Below are 14,415 nucleotides of genomic sequence, written 5' to 3' on the forward strand. Positions count from 1 at the left end.
GCTGACTGTGTGCAATTTGACATTTGCGTTTCCAACATTACCACAGTGGCACCACTTAAAAGTCCTGAGATTGTGAAAAGGCTGCTGCACCTTTCGTTTTTTTTCTATTCAAGTGCAGAACAGAGGCAGTGCTGCATTGCGGGATCTATTCAGGAAAAACCAAACCCAGACTGCCTGTTCAGAGGGAGAGTAAATGATTCCACAGCATTGTTCAAAGATTATGAAGGTTCGCCACCTCAGGGTGTCCCAAAGCATTTTACAGTCACTTCTGTAGGGTAGTCATCCCTCTCTCACTGACACTCCCACTGACACCATTCGCTCTCAATACCATTGGGCCCTATTTCTCTCTCAGTGGCGGCGCTGAGGTACTGAGACTTATGGCAGAGAGGATCAAATGTCAAAATCAGGGTTGTTTACTTAAGTACACTTTAAATAACCTGGTTACTGCCGCAGTCAATGAAGAACCTCACAGAGCTTGAGACACAGCAGTTAATCACCACCTTGGTGGGACGCTCTGACTCTCCGTTTGAAAAGACTGCAGTGCATACACAATGACAGATAAGATCCTGACAGGACACCTGACAGTCTGCATGCAATCTTTAGTGGTATTACTAACCAGCAATTTAGAGCAAGGTTGACTGCATTACTGACTCCCTTAGTTCATGGGACTTCAGTCCCTTAGGTTACAGGCTCTGTTTTGTACCTATATTAGAGCAACTTGCTGGTGAAAATAATTGGAAAGAGGAAAAGGGAGTTAATAAATTCAGGAAACTCAGCTCCACTTGTCAGAGATAGGATTGTAGTCCCACTCTACGGCACCTGGACTCACTGAAAACCATTGACCAGTGGAACATTGATGCAAGTAACGCAACTCCAGCTCTACAATGTTGCACCAAGTCCACCAAAAGGGCAGGAACACCTTGCCCAAATTCAGAACACTTCTATTCTACTTGACATTGCCATGATTTTGTTTTACAGCCTGTTGAATCAACAGCATCAGCTCACTTATATTTGATTCATCATGTTTCTGGATCACCACAGATTTAATTTAACAACTGTTTACCTCTGCATTTTTCAAGGCCTTTAAAAGATTGCTGACAGTTTCTGGAAAGGAACTACCCAACATTCGGCCCATCTTCTCGTAAAAGGCTCCGATGCAGGCCACGGCCGTCCTGTAAACACCAAAATCCATTCACTGTTAGTTTCATTCTCTCTCTCGCAGTTGTAAAATACATAAGAGACAGGAGGAGCCCACTCAGTCTTTACACTGTGTTCAATTAGATTATGGCTGATCAGTACCTTAACTCCATCTATCCAACATGGTTCCAGATGTTTTGATGACCCCCCCCCCCCCACCAAATGTTTCCCCCCTAATGCCTCAACAATCTTTTGTGGGGGTGTAGAAATCCAGATTGTGTATAGTGTTTCCAATTTAGCTCTGATTTCAAGGTTATGCCCCCCCCCCCCCCCCAATTCTGGATTCTCCTCAGCAGAGGAACTAGTTTATCCCTATCAACCGTATCAAATCCTTTAATCATCGTAACATGTCAACTTGATCTCATCTTAATTTTCTATACTCTATTCAATATAAGCCGAGTCTATGCAACCTGTCCTCATAATTTAACTTCTTTAACATGGCAACTATGAAACCTAACATTGTAGGTGAAAATAAAACATTTTCGAAGGGGGCTGAAGAGATACAAAGTTAAGCACGGAACATAAAGTAAGAGGGCACATCAAGAAATAGATCTAATTGCGGATACAGGGGCTTGGAAAGGAAGGAGAAAGCACTGGCTTAAGGAAGGAATGAAAATAAGTTGGAGGTACACAAAAGGAGTAAAATTTCAGACAATTGGGAATGAAGAGACAGAAATGCAGACCAAAACTACAATTGACATTAGAAGAAGGGGCATTTATGCAGGTTGTTTAGAACAAGTGAAGTGTTTGGAGCACACACGGTAGAGGGAGCCAAAGAAAACATATAGGGTGCGGCCTGGGTAACTCTTCAAAAAGTCACGCACTGCTTCTTGGAGTACGGGCGATGTGCAAGAAAGCAGCTAGTGGAGGTTAAATTAAAGACACAAGGACCATACTCAGAATTAGAAACCACTCCGCTTGCTCCTACTGCAGATTAGTTACTGTAAGGGAACTGTCATACAGCCCGTCAAGTCTGCACCACTCTTTCTCTGCAGGTTAACCCCACCCTTCCTACTCACTCACCATTAAAAATGTTCTTCTTCAAGCAATAATTAGTCATTGAGAATCATTTGAGAGAGAATAAAGTAAATCAAAGCAAATGTGGGTTAACAAATGGAAGCTTGCATGATAATCTGGAATTCCTCTGGTGATGGAATTTTTCAGCATTCTTGTGAGCAAAGCTGAAGCTCATGGGATGGAGCAGTATCCATCGTGGATACAAAATTGGCTAAGGGACAGAAAGCAGATTAGTGGTGAACAGTAGTATACAGTGGTATTCCCTAGTTGTCTATGCTCAGGCCATTGTTCCTTCTGGCATATGTTAATAACCTGGATTTGGGTAAACAGGAATAAAGAGTCAGAAATGTAACAGACAATGGGGATAATAAAAATATTGATGGGGGCACAGGCAAACTGGTGAAATGGGCAGACATATAGGAGATGAAATTTAAATCAGTGAAGTGGTTTTGTCATGGGGTGTTTCCCTTTAAAAAATGTTTTTGTCTTATCACATGGCTTCAGTGATGTCATTGTGTGGGTGGAGCTGGGCTGTGGCTCTGAGTTTTATTTCCGCTTTGAGTTTGGATTGGTTTTGAACAGCACAGGTTGAAAGAAGTGTCTCTCTATTTTCATTTTAAAAGCTGTTTTCAGACTACTTTGTAACTTAAAAGAGATAATTGCTTTCTGGAAGGAATTCAAACCTGTTTGGAAAGGGGAACAAGAGTATCCATAACAAGCCTCGAGTGCCGTGAGCTGGGCCACACCTTGGAAAGGGGTTTCTGGTTTTATTTGGATTTTGTTATTGATTTGGAACAGTTAGGGGGGAATTCATTAAGGGCTATACATAGATTACTGTAGCTGCGTGGGGTCTTTATGTTTGTAGTTGATAACAATTCTTACTGTGTGTGTTTATAAAAATGTTAACTAAATTCGTAGAATAAAGCTTGTTTTTTTGATTAAAAGTGCCTAAGAACTCTGTTGAATAACACCTGAAAAGCAGGCTCTTGTGCTCATCGTAACCAAAATCAATAAACAGTCAGGTGAACTCCATGATGTACTTTAGGTTTTCTAAACCCTGGCCCATAACAGTTCACTTTAGTGGGAAGAATGGAGAGGCAATGTAAATTAAACAGCACAATTTTAACAGTTAGCAAGTGCAGAGGAGTCTGGGGTATACGTAGCTCTGAAAGCGGTAGGAGTCGAGGAGGCTGTTAAAAAAGTATACTGAAGCCTTGACACAGAGTACAGAAGCAAGGAGGTTATGCTAAATTATTTAAAACCTCAGTTGGAGTATTGTAATCAATTTTGGACATTACACTTTGAAGGAGAGCAAGGATTTAGAGAGGGTGCTGAAGAGATTTACCAGAATAGTACAAGGGGTGAAAATCTTCAGTTACGCCAAGAAACTAGGGTGGCTCTCCCTCGAACAGAGTTTAATGGGAGTTTTGATAAAGAGGTTCAAGATCATGACCGGTTTTGATAGGAATAACTAATAAATTGTTCCAGTGGTAGAATGATTGGTAACCAGAAGACACAGATTAAATAAAGGTGATTGTCAAAAAAAACTAGTGGCGACATGAGGAGAAACGGTTATGCAACAAGTTATGATGATCTAGTACGCGCTGCTTGGGAGGGTAGGGGGAGCAGAGTCAGCAGAACTTTCAAAATTGAATTAGGTAAGTACTTGAAGAGGAAATGTTTGCAAAGATATAGAAAAAGCAAAGGGGAGTGGGACTAATTGGATATCTCTAAGTTTTGGCATAGTCACAATGGGCAGCAGAATGGCCTCATTTTGTGCTGTATCATTCTATGATTCAGTGATTTACACGTCACAAAATATTTAGCAATCTCGAATGAAGGTTAAAATCTCTCAAGCTCAGCGTGTAGCACTCCCGCCAGTCAGAAGAGTCAATGGAGCACATAATCTAGGTTCTCACATCTGTGTGCTACAGCTTGTCCGAGGTGCAGTCATGCAGATGCGACGCACGCGCACATACACATATGCGCCCCCCCCCCCCCCGCCCCCCCCGTTTATTGCTCAACTCCCTGCTCCTTCATTTCACTCAATCTACACTCGAGGTAAAAATTCAGCAGCAATCTATGAAAATACTATTTCAGTGAGTGACTTGTCAATCTATGAAACAGCAGTTCGCATTAATTCATTGAAATTACATGGATAACATTATGGAAACAATCAGTGATTTGAGACAGGACATGTAGTAAGTGCATGGTTCCCAAAGTTCTTAACACTGATGGTTTTAATTGCTTCGACGAGGGAAGTGAACATACTATTGCGAAGTTTGCGGATGACACAAAAATAGGTGGCAAGGCAAGTGGCGAGGCTGGCACAAAGAGTTTACAGAAGGATATGAACAGGGGAAGTGAGTGGGCAAAAACTTGGCAGATGTAATATAATGTAGGAAAATATGAAATTATGCACTTAGGTAGGAAGAATAAAGAAGCTGAATATTATTTAAATGGAGAAAGACTGCAGAAAACTGCAGCACAGAGGGATTTGGGGGTCCTCATGCATAAATCACAAAAAGCTAGCAAGCAAGTTCAACAGATATTAGGGAAGGCAAAATGGAATGTTGGCCTTTATTTCAAAAGGAACCGAGTATAAAAATAGGGAAGTCTTGTTAAAACTACAAGGCACTAGTTAGACCAAATCTGGAATACTGTGAATCGTTTTGGTCGCCTTATCGAAGGAAAGATACACTGGCATTGGAGGCAATCCAGAGAAGGTTCACTCGGTTGACCCCACATATGGGGGGATTTTCTTAGGAGGAGAGGTTGAGTGGGTTGGGCCTGTACTCGCTGTAGTTTAGAAGGCTGAGAGGTGACCTTATTGAGGCATATTGGGTTCTTAGGGGGCTTGACATGGTAGATGCTGAGAGGTTGCTTCCCTTTGTGGGAGAGTCTAGGACCAGAGGGCATAATCTCAGGGTAAGGGGACGCCCATTTAAGACAGAAATTAGGCAGAATTTCTTCTCTCAGATGGTAGTGAAACTTTATTGGAGAGAGCTGTAGAGGCTAGGTCGTTAAGTATGTTCAAGGCTGAGATAGCCAGATTTTTAATTAGTAAATGATCCAAGGGTGATGGGAATAAGACAGGAAAGTGGAGTTTAGGATTATATCAGATCAGTCATGATCTCAGTGAATGGCGGGCAGACTTGATGGGCTGAATGGCCTATTTCTGCTCCTCCGGCTAATGGTTTTCCACAGTTCATGTCTGGATTTGTTGTAGACTAATTGACAGAGCTTGATTGTCATGGTTACTCAACAACTTTTACTGTTTAACCAACTATCAGGATGGCAGGAGGTGAATAGATGGACCTTGGCCTTCTTTTGACTTGCAATTCTTACATTCTCAAGATTATTTGCCAATTTTTCATTAAAAGAATCTCACCACTCACGCAGCTAGTGAAGGTTACCCATGGAGGAGATATTTCTTTTCTTCATTCTCAGGATGTGGGCACCATAAGCCATTTTCAAACAGGAACTGAAAAGATTTGAAGAGGGCGGCACGGTGGCGCACTGGTTAGCACTGCTGCCTCCGAGGACCTGAATTTGATCCCGGCCCCGGGTCACTACCCATGTGGAGTTTGCACATTCGCCCCATGTCTGCGTGGGTCTCACCCCCACAACCCAAAGATGTGCAGGATTAGCTGCACTAAATTGCCCCCTAATTGGGAAAAGAAAATTTGGAGAAGCTCCTTCAAAGAGTCAGCCCAGGCATGATGGGCCGAATGGCCGCCTGCTGTAATCCTCCATGATTCATGCAATCTGTGCCATCGGCTCTTGTACTGACCACCTGCACCATTTAAATTAACACACGCTCTTCCTTATATGGTCCCATAACTTGCACTTACAATTTGGTAGGCAGATAGGAAGATGTGTCATCCTTACTCCGGACGACATCGTTACATTTATCCAAGGTTTGGAAGACAGTGAAGGTATCCCCGATGCTGTAGAGAGTAGCAAGATTCTTAGCCAGCAGCTTGCGTGTGGGAGGGCCCGAGGAGCTGCTTATCAGCTCAGTCAGTTGTTCTACTAATTTCTTTTGCTTTTCTTTCACATCCACCTGAAGCCATAAATAAAAAAGGCAACACAAATCAATTGAGACTGATCCTCAATTTGAATTCTACCATATTTCTGGCCTGTTTTGGGGGTACTTGGAGCTGTTTTGTTTCACCCTACAACAGGCTGTCACTTCTTATTCTCGCACTGTCAATCAAAGATCTACCTCAGTTCCATCCTCTTCTCCACTTACATGCTGATCTGTTCTGGTGGAGTTGGACACTTTAGGATCTTTCAAGCGGTTATTCGATAGGCACATGGAGCACACCAGAATGACAGGGAGTGGGATAGCTTGATCTTGGTTTCGGACAATGCTCGGCACAACATCGAGGGCCGAAGGGCCTGTTCTGTGCTGTACTGTTCTATGTTCTGACATTATTCTGCCAACTTCATATACATACTTGGCACCCAATTCCTCTTCTTGAGACCCACCACTGTACTGTCAGATTTCCTGTCCAGCATCAGGTCATCAATGAATCACAACTTTCTCCAGAGGAGGAAGACTGCTGCCATCACTTCTGGCTGCTGTCATTAATTTGGCTCCCTTGCTTCTGACTCCACCTTCTTCTTGGATGAAGCAGATCATGAAAAAACTTGATGTCCCGTGTAACCTACTTCAGAGTCTCAAACCTCTTATCCATCAAGACTACTTTCTTCCACCTGGCTAACATTGGCCATCTCCATTCCTAACCCAGTCTCACTGCTGCTCAAAATCAGGCCCATAGCTGTGATTGTCACCCTTATTATTCCAATGCTATCCTAAATGGCTTCCAATTTTTTCCCCATCCTCAAACTCCAACTTGCTCAAATTTCATGTGTCTACTCCCATTCACCCCTGTTCTCTCTGACTTGCACTGCTCCAAGCACCTCAACATTTAAAATCATTGCCCTGCACCCTTGCAGCCCTTCTTTTTCTTTGGTGCTCTCACTCTGATCTTTTGTGCATCCTAATCTTCCATTGCTCCACCATCAACAGTGAAGCTTTCAGCCACCATGATCCTACGACAGCATTGCTTCAGCCTAAATCCCAGAAGTTCATTCAACTGGAGTTTGTGCTGGTGGAAGGACATATTTATGTTAGGGGTGACATGGAGAAGGGGGCATAAAGAAGCCAGTGCAGCAACCTCTGTTTAGGAGTATGGTCACATTTTCATTTCCCTGGTACTTTACTTCATATTTTCCTCACAATCTTACAATTCTACATTCTCTTTGAACTTGTAGAAAGATATCTTACGGTTGACATTGAGTGTAAACTGCATTTAAAATTTAATCAATTCTTTAACTAGAAATGTTGCTGTATCCTAAAATCTCAAAGCGTCAATCATTTACAATTCACGTTCGCATTTTCACATTACTCAATATACTACAGCAGTTTTTCTGGTTCCAACTGCTCCTTTTCTCATTCTTTCTGAAACTAAACTCTCAAACCCCTGAACGATTCAGGTTTTTACTTACCTTATTAGCAGCCACAAGCACTTTGTCCAAGAACCTTAACCATTCAAAGATAAAGACAGGCCTCTTTGCCTCAGCTATCTGTGCCAGGGCTTCTTCATTTAACAGTAAGCTGTGGGCCAGCTCCATCCCGCTAGGTTATTTGGACACGAGCCCACAAGTATCCAGAAACAAGCAGACTGAGGATTCAACCTCTTGTGATGGTTCTAGGATTAGGATTCAGCCTTGCTGTAAAAGGAAAGTACATTTCATTCAGATCATCTCCAGACGGGTGATAAATTACACACTGCCTAGCCAAAAAGAACAATTAAAAAGTTAAGAACACAGTTGCAATGAATGACCGGTCTAAAAATCATTTGAATGTTATTGTTGCCAGGTGCATAAGGGCATTAAAAAAAACAGAAACAATGGGGTTCATTGCTAGAGGAACAGAAGTGAAAAGCAGCGAAGTTATGTTAAATTTATATAGAACTTTGGGGTAGACCAGTGTTTTTCAAACTTTTTTTCGAGTGAACAGAAATGGACGACTATCACGACCCACGCCACATTCACAAAAGATTCTCCATAATTACTTCTAAAAACGTCACACTCATTGTTGTCACTTCTGTATTATTGAATGTAAAAATTGTAAATTGAGCTGCTGTTTCACCTTAATTGACAGCTCCACCCCGACACCTTGCTAAAGGGTGTAACTCAGGGTTATTTGATTATTTCATTTCTTCACACCCATTATTAGTATTTGGAAAATTGCGTGCAAGCCCTGGAAAGTGTAGCCACCTAAACTGGCCAACTCCCGATTTAAAATGGCGAACGGCAAAGGCTGATGGGAAAGTCAGCCAACACAGACAGAAACCAGCAGGTGCAGGTTTGCTGTGTATTTAAATCTGCAAAAGCCCAGACAGCATCGATAACAGCGACCATCAGCATAACAATGTAGCAGCCATCTACATACTGATGAGCAATCCCCGGGAACAATAGCAACATTTGGGACACTCAAAACTAAGCCAGACTCCCTGGCACCAGCAGGAGCCAACACAAAAGAGGTTAACAAACACCTCAAGACCGCCCATCGATCAGGGAACCGCTCCAGTATTGGAGAAATCGAACCAAGCGATTGGAACGAAGTCCAATCACCTAGATCCAGGTACAGGGTCCGCCCCGAAAGGCGGGAAGCCCCTGGGGACTATAAGAGTTAAGTCCCAAGTTTAAATCGCTCTCTTCGTCCTGCCCGGGTTACCCAGCAACGCGAACCAACCTTGACCGTGACCGGTGCAGTGACCACCGAAAGAAGTAAGTCTTAATTCAGCGCTCGCTACGAGATAGGCGCTCCGAGCTACCAATCCGTACCAACTTCGAATCCCGCAGACTCAGAACCCGAACGAAAGGCCATTTGTTCCCCTGACCTGGTGGGCCAGTCCGAAGTTAAGTATAGGCCTGTTAGTTGTAGAAGTAGCTTAGACTTAGAATTTGTGCATGAGTAGCGATTACTGTGTATAATAAATGTGCTTTGATTTGAATCTTACTAATCGGTGTATTGAGTTATTGATCATTACTTGGACTTGAACCTCGTGGCGGTATCATAAAGATACCTGGCGACTCGAGAGCAAAGGTAATAAAACAGAGCAATTGAACCAACCGGAAAGTTAGCAACAAAAGATTAACAGGCTTAATATTGCACAGTTTTAACAACGTCATGTCCAAGCGTTCAAAACTTAACACGACCTTGGATAGGAAATTAAACTCAAAGCTTCAACTTCAGAAACAGGAGCACTAACTGTTGGACTAAAAAACACTGGAAGCCTGTCAGTACCGCTTCCCAGGTAATTATCCAACAGACTGAAAACATGCTTAAAAAAAGCAATGCTGGCATAGCTCAGCTGACCAATATGCAAAACCTGCAGACACATCCCATTCCATACATCTGCAACATTTTAACGGCTCCTGTATACGTGCAGTTTAGTCGCCAGCTAATGCCATCTTTGGCGAACAATTCAAGCCCGATAAAGGTAGATGCTAACTTCCTTGCGGTTGAGGAACTGATTCAGCTGATGGGAGTCCATGTAGCCGTACAGCAGAGACAGGTGCTTGGGACGAGTGTCTGAGAAGATGGAGTGGATAGCGACAGGGGAGGAGATGAAAAACAGAAGCATCCTTGAAGGACAAGAGCCCCGGTGTGGAGAGATAATTCAGGAGTGGAAGAAGTGGACATAGGGATTTGTAGGGCTGGAGGAGGCTGTTTGTCCGGGTTAACTGAGAGAATGATAAAAGACGCAAGGGTTTGTTAGTGACACACTGAGCTCAAGAACTAATACCACACTGAACTCAAGAAATAATACAGATCCAGACATTGAACACAGCAGGATATGCCAACCAAAGAGAATTTTACAGGACTCTTGACTGCAAACTGCCCAACTACACTTTGGCCCAGAGAGGCAAGGTAGGCAGCCTTGTGTGGTCATACACTGTACTGCAGTGAGAATTTACCTAAAGAGAAAACGGTAAATAAACATGGTCAGGCGATCTTTGGGGGATCATTTTGAGGAACTTTTGACGACCCATTCTACACCATCCAATGACCCATCCGTGGGAACATCTTTGAAAATTCCTAGGTTAGACTATACTTGGGGAACAATATGCAGTGCTGGTCTACAAATTATAAAAAGGATATCAAGGGACTGGAGTAGGTGCAAATAAAGTTCACTACAATTTTCCCAAAACTAAGAGATGATAACTATCAGGAGAGATTGAACTGGCCGGGACTCATTTTGCTTTCCAGAAATGACTATTGGGTGACCTGAGAGAAATACTTTAGCTTATGAAGGGGCTTGATAACGTGGACATAAAGATGTTTCCACTTATGAAGAAATACAAAATTAGAAGTTATAAATAAAAAAAGTAGTTGCGAATAAATCCAATGAGGAATTCAGGAATGACTCCTTCACCCAGAGTGGTTAAGAGTATGAAATTCCCCACCACATATAGTAGGTGAGGCAAATAACATAGATATACTTATTGGGAAGCTACACAAGTACATAAGGGAGAAATAAATAATATTATACTGAACTAATAGAGTGAGATGAAGAGGGTGGGAGGAGGCTTGGTTGAAGAATAAACATTGGGATAGACAATATAGGCTGAATGGCCTGTTTGTGTGCTGTTTATTCTATGGAAATCAACCACTTATAAATGCCTCCTGCTCAAAAGAAAAAACAGCTGTCATTCACAATGAAGTTCAGTCTAGTGAATGTAAAACTGCTTTCCAGGATGCTGAGATTTTACAGCAGAATTAGGGTGGATAGACGCCTGAACAAAGAACAAAGAAATGTACAGCACAGGAACAGGCCCTTCGGCCCTCCAAGCCCGTGCCGACCATGCTGCCCGACTAAACTACAATCTTCTACACTTCCTGGGTCCGTATCCCTCTATTCCCATCCTATTCATGTATTTGTCAAGATGCCCCTTAAATGTCACTATCGTCCCTGCTTCCACCACCTCCTCCGGTAGCGAGTTCCAGGCACCCACTACCCTCTGCGTAAAAAACTTGCCTCGTACATCTACTCTAAACCTTGCCCCTCTCACCTTAAACCTATGCCCCCTAGTAATTGACCCCTCTACCCTGGGGAAAAGCCTCTGATTATCCACTCTGTCTATGCCCCTCATAATTTTGTAGACCTCTATCAGGTCTCCCTTCAACCTCCTTCGTTCCAGTGAGAACAAACCGAGTTTATTCAACCGCTCCTCATAGCTAATGCCCTCCATACCAGGCAACATTCTGGTAAATCTCTTCTGCACCCTCTCTAAAGCCTCCACATCCTTCTGGTAGTGTGGCGACCAGAATTGAACACTATACTCCAAGTGTGGCCTAACTAAGGTTCTATACAGCTGCAACATGACTTGCCAATTCTTATACTCAATGCCCCGGCCAATGAAGGCAAGCATGCTGTATGCCTTCTTGACTACCTTCTCCACCTGTGTTGCCCCTTTCAATGACCTGTGGACCTGTACTCCTAGATCTCTTTGACTTTCAATACTCTTGAGGGTTCTACCATTCACTGTATATTCCCTACCTGCATTAGACCTTCCAAAATGCATAACTCACATTTGTCCGGATTAAACTCCATATGCCATCTCTCCGCCCAAGTCTCCAAACAATCTAAATCCTGCTGTATCCTCTGACAGTCCTCATCGCTATCCGCAATTCCACCAACCTGTGTGTCGTCTGCAAACTTACTAATCCGACCAGTTACATTTTCCTCCAAATCATTTATATATACGACAAAGAGCAAAGGTCCCAGCACTGACCCCTGTGGAACACCACTGGTCACAGCCCTCCAATTAGAAAAGCATCCTTCCATTGCTACTCTCTGCCTTCTATGACCTAGCCAGTTCTGTATCCACCTTGCCAGCTCCCCCTTGATCCCGTGTGGCTTCACCTTTTGTACTAGTTTACCATGAGGGACCTTGTCAAAGGCCTTACTGAAGTCCATATAGACAACATCCACTGCCCTACCTGCATCCATCATCTTAGTGACCTCCTCAAAAAACTCTATCAAGTTAGTGAGACACGACCTCCCCTTCACAAAACCATGCTGCCTCTCACTAATACGTCCATTTGCTTCCAAATGGGAGTAGATCCTGTCTCGAAGAATTCTCTCCAATAATTTCCCTACCACTGAAGTAAGGCTCACCGGCCTGTAGTTCCCTGGATTATCCTTGCTACCCTTCTTAAACAGAGGAACAACATTGGCTATTCTCCAGTCCTCCGGGACATCACCTGAAGACAGTGAGGATCCAAAGATTTCTGTCAAGGCCTCAGCAATTTCCTCTCCAGCCTCCTTCAGTATTCTGGGGTAGATCCCATCAGGCCCTGGGGACTTATCTACCTTAATATTTTTTAAGACACCCAACACCTCGTCATTTTGGATCTCAATGTGACCCAGGCTATCTACACACCCTTCTCCAGACTCAACATCTACCAATTTCTTCTCTTTGGTGAATACTGATGCAAAGTATTCATTTAGTACCTCGCCCATTTCCTCTGGCTCCACACATAGATTCCCTTGCCTATCCTTCAGTGGGCCAACCCGTTCCCTGGCTACCCTCTTTTTATGTACGTGTAAAAAGCCTTGGGATTTTCCTTAACCCTATTTGCCAATGACTTTTCGTGACCCCTTCTAGCCCTCCTGACTCCTTGCTTAAGTTCCTTCCTACTTTCCTTATAACCTGGTAGGAGAGTCCACAACAAGGGGGCATAACCTTAACATTAGAGCCAGGTGATTCAGGGTGACAGCTTCCTCACACTAATAGTCCAACTCTGAAACTTTACCCCCCAAAAAGCTGCTGAGGTTGGGGGGGGGGATCAACTGAAAATGCCAATGCTGAGGTCGATAGGTTTTTGTTGGGTAAGGGCATTGGGGGTTACAGAACCGAGGTAGATAGATGGAGTTAAGATGCAGATGTGACTCCTGTCCTCTTTTCCTACATCTAAGGACATGGATTTGCGCTCAACCTGACCAGTTCATTACTGGAGAGTGAGAAATATTTCAATCATTTGCTCACACTGCTGTATTAACAACAGGCACTTTGAATAATAATAAATAAACACAAAGTGCTGGAAAAACGTAGCAAGTCATGCAGCATCTGTGGAAAGAGAAACCGAGTTAACGTTTCGACTCGAGTCATAACTCTGTTTCTTGCTCCACAGACGCTGCCAGACTATGGGTGACACGGTAGCACAGTGGTTAGCACTGTTGCTTCACAGCTCCAGAGTTCCAGGTCCGATTCCCGGCTTGGGTCACTGTCTGTGCGGACTCTGCACGTTCTCCCCGTGTCTGCGTAGGTTTCCTCCGGGTGCTCCGGTTTCCTCCCACAAGTCCCGAAAGACGTGCTGTTCGGTAATTCTGAATTCTCCCTCGATGTACTCGAACAGGCGTCGGAATGTGGTGACTAGGGGCTTTTCACAGTAACTTCATTGCAGTGTTAATGTAAGCCTACTTGTGACAATTAAGATTATAATATAATTATTATTACATGCTGAGTTTTTCCAGGCTTTCTGTTCTTATTTCAGATCTCCGGCATCTGCAGTTTTATCAAATAACAATGAGCTGTTAGCTTGGTTCAGGGAGGGGCAAATATTGCCTAGATGGATACTTACTCTTCAATATCTAGTCACTTCTGCCAGAAATAATCATGTATGAACAGGTTTCACAGCAAAGACATTTCACTACACCTCATGATCCAGCAAACAATGCTCTGAGGAAACATGCTATACTGATGATGAGAATGCACTGTTCGCACTCTAGCCCAATTTGCAAGCTGTTTGAATCCACAAAATGAATCTGCACTGACCCTCCGAAGAGCACCCCATCTATCCCCCACCATCACATAATCCTACCCAACCTGCACAGCTTTGGACACCAAGGGCCAATCCACCTTCTCTTTGAGAATTGTGCCCTGACCAATATTTATCTTTCAGCCAATATCACGAAAACTGGTATTCTGGCATTGTTGTTTGTGGGAGCTCATTATGCTCAAATTAACTGCTGCATTTCCTACAGTGGTGGCTATGCTTAAAAACGGAGTTAATTGGTTGTAAAATGCTCTCAGCTGGCCTGAGGTCGTGAAAGACAGTTTATTATTGCAGATCCTTTTGAAATCAGGAGATGGCTGACTTCCTGTCAAATAATT

At 43.4% G+C, this 14,415-nt stretch overlaps 1 protein-coding gene across 1 annotated transcript in view; it reads right to left on the reverse strand.

Annotated features, from left to right (window-relative positions):
* heatr5b (HEAT repeat containing 5B) overlaps window positions 1-14,415 on the reverse strand; it is a 128,057-nt gene that overhangs the window by 111,403 nt on the left and 2,239 nt on the right. Inside the window, exons 2-4 of the mRNA XM_072498484.1 lie at window positions 7,732-7,956; window positions 6,069-6,280; window positions 1,064-1,172 (exon numbers count right to left, since the gene is read on the reverse strand). Coding sequence (XP_072354585.1) covers window positions 1,064-1,172; window positions 6,069-6,280; window positions 7,732-7,857 — 447 coding nt within the window. The 5' untranslated portion in view covers window positions 7,858-7,956. The remainder of the gene's footprint in view (window positions 1-1,063; window positions 1,173-6,068; window positions 6,281-7,731; window positions 7,957-14,415) is intronic.

This window comes from Scyliorhinus torazame, chromosome 4, assembly GCF_047496885.1.
Source record: "Scyliorhinus torazame isolate Kashiwa2021f chromosome 4, sScyTor2.1, whole genome shotgun sequence".
NCBI classification, from domain to species: Eukaryota; Metazoa; Chordata; class Chondrichthyes; order Carcharhiniformes; family Scyliorhinidae; genus Scyliorhinus; species Scyliorhinus torazame.